Raw genomic sequence first — 13,622 nt, 5'->3', positions numbered from 1 at the left:
TTTAAGTGCCACTGGCTTCTACACAAGTTTGATGAGACTGATGGTCTCTGCCTTGCAACCATTAGTCTCCATGCAACATTAGAAAATTTAGTTTTCCAAGAGCTGTCAATTTCCACTTTTTAAAGTTCAAGGGTTATATCCAACATAGCACTAAGTAAGCATCCTGTCAGTGCAAGGATTTTTGCTTGCACAACATTCCTCACCCATCTTCCCCCAACACCCTTCCCAAATTTGCACTAAAGGGTTGGGGGAACCCCTAGAACAGATTTAGGGGCCACAGGGGGGAAGAGAGGGGGGAAATCACATTGTGCATTGCAGTGACAGACTGCTTACTTAGCACTACGTTGGATACAATCCCCAGGTTCCTAGCCCTGATGATAAAAAGTGTGCAAGCAGCTTGTCTGCAGAAGGCTCAAAAAACCAGGCTAGGTTTTGAATAACGCTTCCTGTGGTCCATCAGCGGGTGAGTATGTGTATAGCTCCTTTGTCTCTATGCATCCTTACCATTGTCTGAATATAGTAAATAGTACCCCTCTCAGTCCTACAATCTGCTTCCTTCGTTATCTTTTTGGTGTTTACCAAACTAAAACCCCAAGCACTGCATTTGATGTTATTTAAATTGAATGAATCACAGTAAATTAAAACACTATACCTAATGTAATCTGAGTAGTCATTGCCAAAAGCCATAAATAAATCCCTTGTTCCCTCTCCCCCACTTTCTTTCAGCATAAATACAACTTTTCTTGGGGCAGAATTTGAATTTTAGCAAGGAGAACTCTGTCCTAGCCTTAAATGTGCCTTTCAAAGAGCTATGAGAGAGGGAGAAAAATCAGGTCTGTAGCAATTCTGTCTTACATGGTAAAACAGGGACCCAGGAACTTTCCTTTTAAAAGTTACTCCAAAGCAAAGAGTACAAAGGGGTCTGTTTAAATGTCAACAAATCAATAATGATACAAGTAGAACAGAACAAAAAATACCCAAATTTTTCTCACTATTGTAATACATCGAAACATACTCACCATATTTAACATCTGGAACTGTTACAGAGCTCTCCGCAATGTTTGTGGACAGAAGGATCTACAAGTTTAAAAAAAATAAAATAAAATAAAATGCAGGGTGTGTGTGCATGTGGATAAATTGTGAGCTCTATTTAAGACGCACCCAGACAAACACAGCAACTGTGTGTGCTGGTTTAGTACGTGTGTGCATGTGTATGTTTGACAGAGAGAGAGAGATTTCACAACATTTGCATACTGACCAATGTCAATGTTCTCTGGGAAGTGAACAATAGAATTTACAAGCCTTAATTTAAAAAACAAACAAGAAAACAAATCATCATAACAAAAATAAAAGAAAGAAAACCACCACCAACAAACCATATATAAGAGCGTTAAAGGTAAAGGTAAAGGTGTCCCCGCACTTATAGTGCAAGTTGTTTCCGACTCTTAGGGTGACGTCTTGCGACGTTTACTAGGCAGACCGTATATATGGGGTGGGATTGCCAGTTCCTTCCCCGGCCTTTCTTTACCCCCCAGCATATGCCGAGTACTCATTTTACCGACCACGGGTGGATGGAAGGCTAAGTGGACCTCGACCCCTTTTACCGGAGATTCGACTTCCTCCTTCCATTGGAATCAAACTCCGGCCATGAGCAGAGCTTCGGCTGCGTTACCGCCACTTACCACTCTGCGCCACGGAGGGTCTTAAAAGAGCATTAAAAAGCACTAAAATATTAAGTTGAAATGTCTGGAAAAAATTTTTTTAAAGTCTTCACCAGGCACCCAGGACCATAATGTGGATACCAGGCTAACATATTTCATAACCAAGAGCCCACCACTGAAAAGGCACTGTCTCCAGTAACTACCCATCCCATTTCCTTTGGTGGGGACTCCTAGAGAAGGGGCTCACAATTGACCTCAGGGTCCAGGCAGGTATACATAGGATGAGACAACCTTTGAAACACCAAGCTGTTTAGGTCTTTAAAAGGTTAAAACTAGCACTTTGATTTGGGTCTGGGAATGGACTGGAAGCCAGTGCAAATGGAGGAACATTGGCATAATGGTTATCCTGCAGCCCCGTGATCTTCAGTAGAAAGAGAGACTGCTACAAGAGAGGTCAAACCAATTTCTTTGTTAAGTAAATTGCCCTGATCAGCCCATATCTCTTTATATAACTAATGAGCTGGCCAAGTACAGGTGACTGGTTGCCATAGAAACTATGAGCTGAAAAAGGTCAGCGAGAGGCGAGCCTTCCCCGCTCCTTCCTGAGCTGAAGGTGGCGTCATCAAGATGAAGGAGAAGTGGCAGTCTTGAACTGGACTGAGAAGAGACAGAGAGGCTTTTCTCACTTCCTGTGATGGATTTGATGATATGAAATCAGGGAACCCCCTAGAAACCTAATGGGGAACCATTATCTGTTGGAATGTTAATGCTGTGAGCCCTTCCATCTTATGCTCAATCTGTACATATGTGTAAATAAACCTTATAATCATATAAAACACCAGTCTCCAGCAACCTTCATTCCAAGGTAACCAAACCCAAGGTATGTTCTGGAACCCCTGAAACCTCCCACCTCTCAGAGATTGATACTGGCCAGTCCCTGTTAATGCTGCATGGTTTTGGACCAAATGAACACATATAATAAATAATGCTACTAAAACAATGATTAAACACTCACTTTTCGGTAACCAGGAACTGGAGCTAAGAACACATTATTCTGTTCTTCCAACGTAACACTGGAATGCAGTGGATACACTTGCAACCTAAGGAAATGTATTTGAGAAACTCATGGCTCTTCCAGGCAACCTGTTTATGGAGCAATCATCCTGATTTATTTTAACAACGTTTGGGGGGCATATAATGCATGTTTACTGACCATCCATTGTGATTTGACTGCATGGAGATTATATGGCATGGTGCGAAGCAACTGACATCCCAGTGCACTTTGCTGCCACTTTCCATACTAAAAAAAGTTGGGGGCTTTGTGGATTTGTTGCACAAGAGCACCAAATCCGATTTAATTGTGTAATCTAAGGATGTGTACACACCATACATTTAAAGTGCATCCCTCCCCACCAATGTATCCTCGGAACTGTAGTTTTCCCTTCTCTAGGCACAGGGAAGAAATTAGCTTCAGTTTGCATTTAAAAGTGAACCTTCCTAGTTTGCACTTTCAAAAAATACAAGAACTGAAACCCAGCCATCCTCCAAAACCCACACTTATCCAATTTTTTCGGTGCAGTGCTCCAGCCAAACAATGTCTACAAAAATGCATGTATTTATTTATTTATTTGATATATATCCCACCCTTCCTCCCAGCAGGAGCCCAGGGCAGCAAACAAAAGCACTAAAAACACTTTAAAACATCACAAAACCCATTAAACAAAATACATTAAAACAAAACATTAAAACAAAACATCTTTAAAAACATTTTTTTAAAAAAAAGTTCAAGACATCTTTTAAAAAAGTTTTAAAAAATATTGTTTGGGTTTTTTTTAAAAGGTTTAAAAACATCTTAAAAAGCTATTCCAACACAGATGCAGACTGGGAAAAAGTCTCAACTTAAAAGGCTTGTTGAAAGAGGAAGGTCTTCAATAGGCACCGAAAAGATAACAGAGATGGCGCCTGTCTAATATTTAAGGGGAGGGAATTCTAAAAAGTAGGTGCCGCCACACTAAAGGTCCACTTCCTATGTGGTGCACAACAGACCTCCTGATAAGTTGGTATCTGCAGGAGGCCTTCACCTGTAGAGCACAGTGATCAACTGGGTACATAAGGGATAAGACGGTCTTTCAGGTATCCTGGTCCCAAGCTGTATAGGGCTTTGTCCACCAAACTAGAACCTTGAACTTGGCCCGGTAGCAAATGGGCAGCCAGTGCAATTCTTTCAGCAGCGGGGTGACATGTTGGTGATACCCTGCCCCAGTGAGCAGTCTTGCCACCGCATTTTGCACCAGCTGCAGCTTCCGGATCAACCTCAAGGGCAGCCCCACATAGACTGCATTACAGTAATCCAGCCTGGAGGTTACCAGTGTGAGGACAACAGTGGTCAGTCTATCCCGATCCAGAAATGGCCAAAGCTGGTAAAAGGCACTCCTGGCCACGGAGGTCACCTGGGCCTCTAGCAACAAAGATAGATCCAGGAGCACCCCGACTACGGACCTGCTCTTTCAGAGGGAGTACGACCCCAGCAAAAGCAGGCAACTGACCAATTATCCAAAATCGGGAACCACCAACCCACAGTACCTCCGTCTTGCTAGGATTCAGACTCAGTTTATTGGCTCTCATCCAGCCCACCACCGAGTCCAGGCAGCGGTCCAGGGCTTGTATGGCCTCTCCCAATTAGCATGTTACAGAGAAATAAAGCAGAGTATCGCCAGCGTACTGCTGACACCTCACCCCAAATCTCCTGATGACTGCTCCCAAGGGCTTCATATAGATGTTAAACAGCATGGGGGACAAGATGGTACCCTGTGGCACCCCACAGCACAACTGCCAAACGACAATCACCCAATGCTATTCTCTGAAAACAACCTTGGAGATAAGATCGGAACCCAGCTCACCAAGTCGGCCCAGAAGGATACAATGGGCAATGGTATCAAAAGCTGCTGAAAGATCAAGTAAGAGTAACAGGATCGCACACCCCCTGTCCTTCTCTCGATAAAGGTCATCCATCAGGGCAACCAAGTCCGATTCAGTCCCATAACTAAGCCTGAACCCAGACTGGAATGAGTCAAGATAATCTGTTTAATCCAAGAGTACTTGCAATTGTTGCACCACAACACTCTCAATCATCTTCCCTAAGAAGGGGTATTTGCGTCAGTAATTGTCGCAGACCAATGGGTCCAGGGTGGGCTTTTTCAGGAGTGGTCGGATCACCGCCTCTTTCAGGGCGGCTGAAACCACTCCCTCCTGCAATGATGCATTGACCACACCCTGGATCCACTTGGTCAAACCCTCATCGATAAGCTTTAATAAGCCAAGAAGGGCAAGAGTCGAGAGGACATGTTGCTGGCCACATCATCGCAAGCACCTTGTCTACGTCATCAGGCTGCATCAACTGAAACAGTTCGCAAGAAGTTGCAGCAGACGTTGCACTGGACACCTCATTTGGGGACTACAGTAGATGTGCATGGGGCATCAAGACTGCTACAGAGGCGAGCAACTTTACCCTCAAAGTGCCTTGCAAACAATTCACAGTGGGCCTCCGAAAGGTCCAAAACTCCATTTCCTGGAGTTGATGTCAACAGACCCCTGACAATACAGAAAAGCTCCACTGAACAGCTACTTGATGTGATGGAGGCAGAGAAGTGGGCCTTCTTCACCACCACACAGTAGGAACAGTTACGATGTTTTACTCATGCCCGATCAATCTCACACCACTTCTTTCGCCACTTGCACTCTAGCCATCGTCCAGCCTGTTGCACTGCCCTTAGTTATATATGGGGAAAATGTGCTTATAATGCGTATGGTCATGAAAATAACACACAAAAAAGCATTATTTTAGGAAAACTACTCTGCAAAAATGTGTCCATTAAGTGAAATTGCATCTAAACATGTGTATATTAAGAGAAACTGGCATTAAAATGCCAAAGCATTTTCATGTGGTCTCCCACCAACAAAATAGCAACAGACTGCAAGTGGCCCACAGCTGTAAAAGGGAATGAGGAAGACACATTTTCTCTTTCACCCTTTCACTGCCTAAAACAGAGTATTTCAAACTGCCCCATTTTCCCTCTCCAATCAGAGTTCCTTCCTTTCTGTTTTTTCTCATTTTTCCTGGCTTTTTAAAGTGACCCCTTTGTTTCTATGTAGTTTCAGAAAAATTCAAAAGGGGCAATAGTCTATTTGACAAAAACTATATGCTTTGTTTTTGTTTTAATTACTTTTTTCCTGGCTGTATTGTTTGGGGAACAGAAGTCTTTTCCCAGCTGCACGACAACAAATTGGTAGGTTTCTGCAAATATATGTGTGGGTGTGTACATGCATGCAGCATGTTAAAGTCAGAAAAGAATTATTTTCACTTGCTTTGTAGAACAGTAGCTGTAATTATTTGTTGTACTAAAAAAAGTCCTTTGTATACTTATTTGAGAATAACCCATCAATTGCAGTAAGGCTTGCTTTTAAGTAGACTGACACTAGACTGTTCTAGTGTCTAATTCTAATCCAAGGTCAGAGAATTCCAACAAAAACAGAAATGGGAGCTGAAATTGCCAATGTTTACTTATTTGTTCCATGCCTGGAACAGAAATCAATCCAGTGAATACAACTGGCATTCATTCTTGTTGTTTCCAGTCTGCAAACAACACTTTCCTCCCCAATTTGCATTGTATTTCCTTTGCACGGAAATGAACAGTGTGGAATAACATAATGAATTATGTAAAATTTCACCTGGTGGACAGCGAGACAAACATCACTTTTGTCGGAAGCCAAAGAATGGATTAGAAACACAGCTGCATGCAATGAATATGAGGTGGAAAAGAAGTTTATGCCTTCTCGCATCCCTATCTGAGGTAGCCAAAGTGAAAATTGTAGCAGGAGAGTCTTTATTCTGAATAAGTTAATTCAGGACATTTTTGTCTCTGGCCCCACCCATCATCAGCTCTGGCTCTACCCACCACCAGCATGTGATCCTCAACAGAAAAAAAGGTTGCCCTCCCCTGCAACCTTTAAAGATGCATGCACACCAAGGACAGTGACTCCACTATTATCCACCTCTAGTTTCAAGAACTAGACCAGAGATCCCTTTCATTCTTGGCAGAAAACAGAGGAATCATTGTCCTTAGGGTACACCCATTCCTTCTGTCCCATTGTTGTGTCCGATTCTACAGGCTTTTCAGGTTTTGAAATGGTATCAAAACCGTAAAACAAGGAGGAAAAATGAAGTGTCTAGCATCCACAAAATACAAGAAAAAGAGGTAAAAAACCAGAATGCTGAAAAGATATTTATTATTATGTACAAAAGTACTATTAAAAATATGCCAAAAATTTTTAAAAATAGCAAAAGCTTAGGAAATGCTCTGTAGAAGCTCAAAGCCCACCGTGTTTCAGCTTGTGCAACCAAGCCTTCATAAAAACTGTAAAACCTGTTTTCCAAAAGGGGACTAGTGGGATGAGTGTACAAACCATGAGCAGCAATACTTCTACCTTGCTACCTTCAAGCCACAAACACCTCCTCTTCAGTAAAATCTATCCTTGTCCCACAGATCCATCTGTTCTGTGCTATTACGTCAGGCCCCCATCTTCATCAATTTCTATTTAGCTTTACCCTGTCCATGTAACTTAGTGCATGTACATGCAAAACAATATTTGAGAGAATGCCTTTATTCTACAGGGCTAGCACCATGATACCTTTAGGTCTTGAACAGTGCCTAGCACCATAAACAGATTGCAACTCACCTCTTATGAGCCATGATTGTGAGAAGCTCATGCATGCGATTTATTTCTGCCAAACCTGGAAGGTGAAAAATAACCGATAACTAACACACTGCATGTTTACTCCGAGCAAAAGAAGAACAAAATTATTTATAGTCATCTGGAAGATTGTTTATTCAACGGAAAGTGGCTTTCACCCCCCAAAAATATCCCCTATCTGGTTTGCATTCATCCTTTGGTGCTCCAGCCAAGTACTCAGATTATGGCTTATATTCACATTTCACACCTCTGCTATCATGCCATGTTCTCTGCATTCCCTTCACTTATCAGATTGTTAACATTTATTGTCCAGCATGCTCCAAACTCTGTTGAGAGGGTGGGGGGTGGGTTGCCATACCCTCCAAAGTCCCCTAGATCAGATCCTGGAGCCTGAAGCACAGCAGGCAGATGATCTCAGTTGACCCAATAAGTGATGGGCAGTATTTCTACTATGCCATGAGTTTCCCCAGTTCAAGCCCTGGAGTTCAAGGGAACGGGCAATAGCTCACTAGCACAGCACATGCGGATAAGAGAAAAAGCAGCTCATTTGAAATGTGGTGCTGGAGGAGAGCTTTGCGCATACCATGGACTGCGAAAAAGACAAATAATTGGGTGTTAGAACAAATTAAACCAGAACTGTCACTAGAAGCTAAAATGATGCAACAGAGGTTATCATACTTTGGACACATCATGAGAAGACATGATTCACTAGAAAAGACACTAAAGCTGGGAAAAACAGAAGGGAGTAGAAAAAGAGGAAGGCCAAACAAGAGATGGATTGATTCCATAAAGGAAGCCACAGACCTGAACTTACAAGATCTGAACAGGATGGTTTATAATAGGTGCTGTTGGAGGTCACTGATTCATAGGGTCGCCATAAGTCGTAATCGACTTGAAGGCACATAACAACAACAGCAGCAGCACATGCAGAAGGCTCCAGTTTCAATCCCTGCCATCTCCAGTTTGAGAAAGAAAAAAAGAAAAAAGAATCACATAGCAGGGGATAGGAAAACCCTGTATCTGCATCCCGAGAAAATCACTGCCAGTCAAGGCAGGCATCTGGGCAGTACGGACAAATAGTTTGGCCAGGCATCTTCCTAATTTTCTGTGCACGCAAACTGCCATACCAAAGCTTGGTAACATTTTCACATTTTAACAGACTGCTTCTCCTAAAAATAAAAATAAACCTCACCTGGTAAAAATGCCAACACACTGCCACGGTCTGACACAAAGTCCAGACTCTGGTTTTCTGCATGTGTCTTCCTGGTATTAAAAAAAGAGACAGCATGCATTAGTTTCACGTTAAAAGCAGCTACGACCCATTTTTCCAAAAAGGCCTAAGGAACCGATTCGCTTACACTCTCAAGAAGGGAAGCTTCCCTTTATGTTTAATGTTATTCAGTTAATTGAACAGATGTGTTTATAAAGTGTTACCTAGAGCTACGATTTCTGTAAAAATACATGCATGAAGAAGCCAAAAGCAAGAAGTCCACAACAGCCTTGACAGAAAGAAAAGCATTCTTATGCCCTATTATATTTCAAAAAACTGGAGTTGTGTAACAAGATTTTACAAGCTCTCTCCCTGCATCACATCAGCTCACACCTGGCCCAAACTGGAATGTACATATCTGCCAAAGACGGCAATATGATAAAAAGAATAGTATTGATATTTTGTGACCAATTTTAGCTGTTGAAAAACTACGCACCTGTGTTTTCTCAACTATAGGGGTCTGCATGCCTCTATGGCAGCCTTCCCTATCCTCCAGGTGTTGTTGGACGACAACCCCCTTCAACCACAGCCACCATGTCCAATGGTCAGGGATGATGCAAGTTGCAGACCAACAACATTTGGAGGACACCAGGTTAGGGAAATCTGCTGTATGACGTGTGCAGACATGAATGTTCCTCATCAGCTGACCATGTTTAAGGTACGACTGGGAGTGTGAGCCACGAGTGTGCCACATGCCCTCTGGTGAACTGCCCTCATCCATGGCTTGCTTTTATCATAAGGTGTCCCGCTACCTTTGCATTGATGCCAACCATGGCTAACATTAACCTGATTCGTTTGAAACCAGTGTTTCTAACAATCCCACTTCAAACCCTGGATTCTAGCTCTGGTTAGTTACCATGGCAATCATCCAATGATCAGCAGTAGAGCATTTGCTTTGCATGCAGAAGGTCCTCGGATCCAACCTTTGGCATCTCCCATTAAAAGGCTCTCAGAAGTAGCAATGCTGGGAAAGGTTTCTCTTTGCTTGATGAGACACTGACAGCAACAGCCGGATAGATAGGTGTGCAGAGGCCAGAGAAAAAACTGTGAGTGAAGGGGCATCCTATCTGCCATTCTTTGGAACCCCTGAGATACACACCAAAGCCAGCTAGATGTAGCCTGGAACTGGGTGTGTGCAGTGCTGTGCTGAATGGCACGTAGCTGTGGGCAGCCTGAGAAAGCTCCATAAACCTTGGTGCTTGTCCATGAAAGCAAGCCCAGAGTGAGAGAGTAGAGGGAGCTCAGCAGGTTCCAGGAACACTCTCCATTGTGAGATTTTGGAGTGATCTGTGAGTTTGTTTGGACCCTTGATTAAAAGATAGGGTGCACAGGTGGAGTCCTGGGTGAGAGCCAGGAGGCTGAGAGGTGTTGGGTAAAAGGTGTGCTGGAAGGAGAAGGAAATGCAATCTGTATATATGACTAATTTGTATTCATGGTTTTATTGTGTATTTTTGTAACATTTGTTGTTGGTTCAGTTTTCTGCTCAGAGATATTTTTATATATTAAGCAGTATAGAAATGGTCTAAATGTTATATGGAAAGGTTGCCTTTTATGTTCTGCATCAGCAACCAATTAACAATGATGCAGGTATCATAATCCTTCTAGGATGAAAGGCAGGACATAAATTTAATAAATAAATCAATTTAATGAATGAATGAATCAATCAATCAATCACGGTTAGGAAGTTCTAAATATTGGAAGCTGCTTTATACCAGTAACAGGATATCTGTCCACTTAGCTCAGGCATGGGGGACCTTTGGCTGTCCAGATGTTGCTGAACAATGCCTTCCATCATCCCTGGTCATTGGCCATGCTTGCTGGTGCTGATGGGAGTTGTCATTCCGCAACCTCTTAAGGGCCAAAACATTCCCCACATCTGCCTTTGTTCTTGTACTGTGACTTGGCTCTCCAGAGCCTGAGAGTGAGGTTTTGCCCATCCTTTTAACTGGGGACACCAGGGATTGAACTTGAAACCTTCTGCATCCTAATCAGTTGCTCTACCAATGATCTATGCCTCCTCCTCAAAAGTCAGGGGGCGGAAGGTTTTTTGTTTGTTTTTCAAAAGGAATGTTCAGGCACTACTGGCAATTTAAATTCAGTTGCACGTCGTGGATTTTTTTTTTTTTTAGTTCAATGGTTTCAATTGCTTGTTACAGTTTTGGTTAACTTGTACATCTTTGGGGACTCTGGGTGGTATAGAGTAACCCATCACAAGTTACTGAGATAGACAAGTCAATAAATAAAAGCATCTAATAAATTAAGCTTTTAATAGAACACAAAACTCTATTCTGCAAAATTATGAAGCTAAACCCATCTGACAAAAGGCTTTTTCTCAATTATGAGCTTTACACAGTACGCTCCCAAGAAGGAGGAAGAACCCACACACACATACTGCTGAACTCTTTATATGGGAATACAAAACAAGTCACTTTTACAAACCACAACACAAAAAGCCCTTCCACTTCATAGGAATAATTAGACCTTGGTATGAAATGCTGCAGATAATCACTTCATGTACGCCATACAAAGGCTGAAATGTAACTTATTATGTAAGCCTTACAACTTGGTAGCAGGCCCCCCCAGGATGCTGGAACGCTATTTTTATTTTGTTAAACGCCTTCTTTAAAAAGAAAACCACTAATGGAGCAGTAGAGGTAAGTTGAGGAACAGAGATAAAAAGCAGGAATATTTATTTATTTACCACTCTTCAACTCCAAAAGAACTTCCAGAGAAGCTCACAATGAAAGTCGGTTATTTAAAACAGCCTTCTCCATCCTAGATTCCTGCAGTTGTTGTTGGGACTCCAGCTCCCATCAGCCCCAGCCGCCATGGCCAATGGTCAGGGATGATGGGAGTTGGAGTTCAACAACATCTGAAGGACCCTGCATTAGCTTCCATGGAGACTGGGAAGGCCCATTCATAACAAGTCTCTTTCCATTTTTCTCAAGTGCAGAAGGGCCATGATATGGGAGCAAACATGGGCCCTTCCAGGCATCCTCTTTATTGTGCATCTGTGCTCATGATGGTATCGGGGCTGTTATAATGTGATCCCATTTTCAATACCATTTGCTGCTGCAAACATTTCAGGGCAGAATATACTGCTTTGATTCCAATCAGTGCATGTCCCATACCTTGCTGCTCAAATCCTGCCACATTTTATACAACAATGTTCCACTTTTTTTTGTCCTGCTTTTGTAGTGTTACATGGCAAGAGCGCCCCTCCATAGCAGGTCAGGGCTCCTATTCCACACTGACATCCGCCATGTAGCCTCTGCCTTTTTGCAGAGGATTCTGGGGCATGTTCTAGAGCAGACAGTTCATATGTGGCACTGGATAGGACTTTCTGGACTTCACCAATGCCTCACATCAACACAGCAAGTGACTTAGATTACATCAAATATTCCTTCATGGCTGAGTACTGCAGAGGAGGATTAGTAAGAGCAGACAAAAGAATAGAGCATCCCATCAACTAATCAAGATGCTTCCAGGAAGCCTATGGCCACCACATCTTCTCTCATCTATGAGCAAAGGGGCCACAGCTCAGGAATAGCACACATGTGTTGTTGTTTTTACATGTAGACGTTTCCAGGTTCAATCCCTAGCATCTCCAGCTAAGGCTGGGAAAGACCCCTTTCTGAAACCACAGAAGGCCAATCAGCACAGACCAGGTGTGGGGGACCTTTGGCATTCCAGATGCTGCTGAACTGCAACTTTCATCATTCTTGGCCACTGGCCTTGCTTGCTATGGTTAATGGGAGTCATAGTTCAGCAACATTTAGAGGGTCAAATGTTCCCCGCACCTCCTTGTGTAGACAACTGAACTGGATAAACTGACAGTCTGACTCTCTATACAGAGAGCATGTGTTAGCATGTGTTTTTAAATTGTTTTAAATGTTTAAATTGTGTTTTAATTTGTTTTTAAAAGATGTGTTTTAAATTTGTATATGTGTTTTTAGGTACTGTAAACCGCCCAGAGAGCTTCGGCTATGGGGCGGTATATAAATACAATAAATAAATAAATATACAATCACATCCAGCTTTCACAGCTGCAATCTAAATTCTGCTTATTCTAGTATATCTTTCCTTATCGCAATGAGATTATGAAAGTAAAAAAAAAGTTTTAACGACTGGGGTTAACAGCAGCTATTACAAAAACAGTATTTCATTCTGACTTAAAATTAGGTCAGAGATTCAATGGAGGGAGTCACTGTAAGAAAGTCACAATTCTCAACTAAAAAAAAGGCATACATTTTTGTGAAACAAAACAATTATTTCTTCATGAATGTCTCCCTCTCCATTTCTTTTTCTTATTATTGAACTGTGCTCTGATATATAAGACAGCCATGGAAGTGTTGCAAAAACGAGATTTCTCCAAAATATTAAAATTACTAGATTGTTTAAAAAAAAGGAAAAGGAAAAAGGACACATCTTTTACAAACACCTCTTTTTAAAAGGCCATACTAAAACATCTCAACAGAATGCAATTTCAACTCAACTAACATGGATATCAAGCATCAAAATAAGATTAAAGAAATAAAAAGAAAAAAGAAAGCACTAGGATTTCTTCATCTATATGCAACGCTTTCATTTTTTTTTTTTAAAAGCATCATTATTTCATACATAAACTCCCCCCACCCCACACATCCCAAATGAACATGCAGATACAAACTTGCCCTACAGCTAAGAAAGCAATTTTTTCATTTGACATGGCTTGGATAGATACTCATAACACAGCTGCCCTTGGGAGTATTTCAAATGCAAACACATTTTAAAAATCTGCAAAGCCCAAACACAGATTAATCTATGCAGAATTTGGTGTAGCTATGCAAACACAGGTAAGAACAAAATAAAATAAAGTATCAGGACATCTCTTGGAACAGCAGTAAGTGGATTCAAAGTGTTGGCATTTCCCAATTAATATTTACAACCCTAATTTGGAT

The 13,622-nt window shown here is 41.9% G+C and overlaps 1 protein-coding gene across 2 annotated transcripts in view; it reads right to left on the bottom strand.

The window, feature by feature from the left end:
- TDRD9 (tudor domain containing 9) overlaps nt 1–13,622 on the bottom strand; it is a 153,147-nt gene that overhangs the window by 82,046 nt on the left and 57,479 nt on the right. For both annotated transcript variants that reach the window (XM_061612279.1, XM_061612280.1), the window contains 4 exons: nt 8,605–8,675; nt 7,398–7,452; nt 2,677–2,761; nt 1,020–1,077 (listed from right to left, as the gene is read on the bottom strand). In XM_061612279.1, coding sequence (XP_061468263.1) covers nt 1,020–1,077; nt 2,677–2,761; nt 7,398–7,452; nt 8,605–8,675 — 269 coding nt within the window. The remainder of the gene's footprint in view (nt 1–1,019; nt 1,078–2,676; nt 2,762–7,397; nt 7,453–8,604; nt 8,676–13,622) is intronic.

The sequence above is a fragment of the Rhineura floridana genome, chromosome 2 (genome assembly GCF_030035675.1).
Source record: "Rhineura floridana isolate rRhiFlo1 chromosome 2, rRhiFlo1.hap2, whole genome shotgun sequence".
Classification (NCBI taxonomy): domain Eukaryota; kingdom Metazoa; phylum Chordata; class Lepidosauria; order Squamata; family Rhineuridae; genus Rhineura; species Rhineura floridana.
Note: the sequence above shows the minus strand (reverse complement) of the source record. Positions and strands in the feature narration are given on the sequence as shown.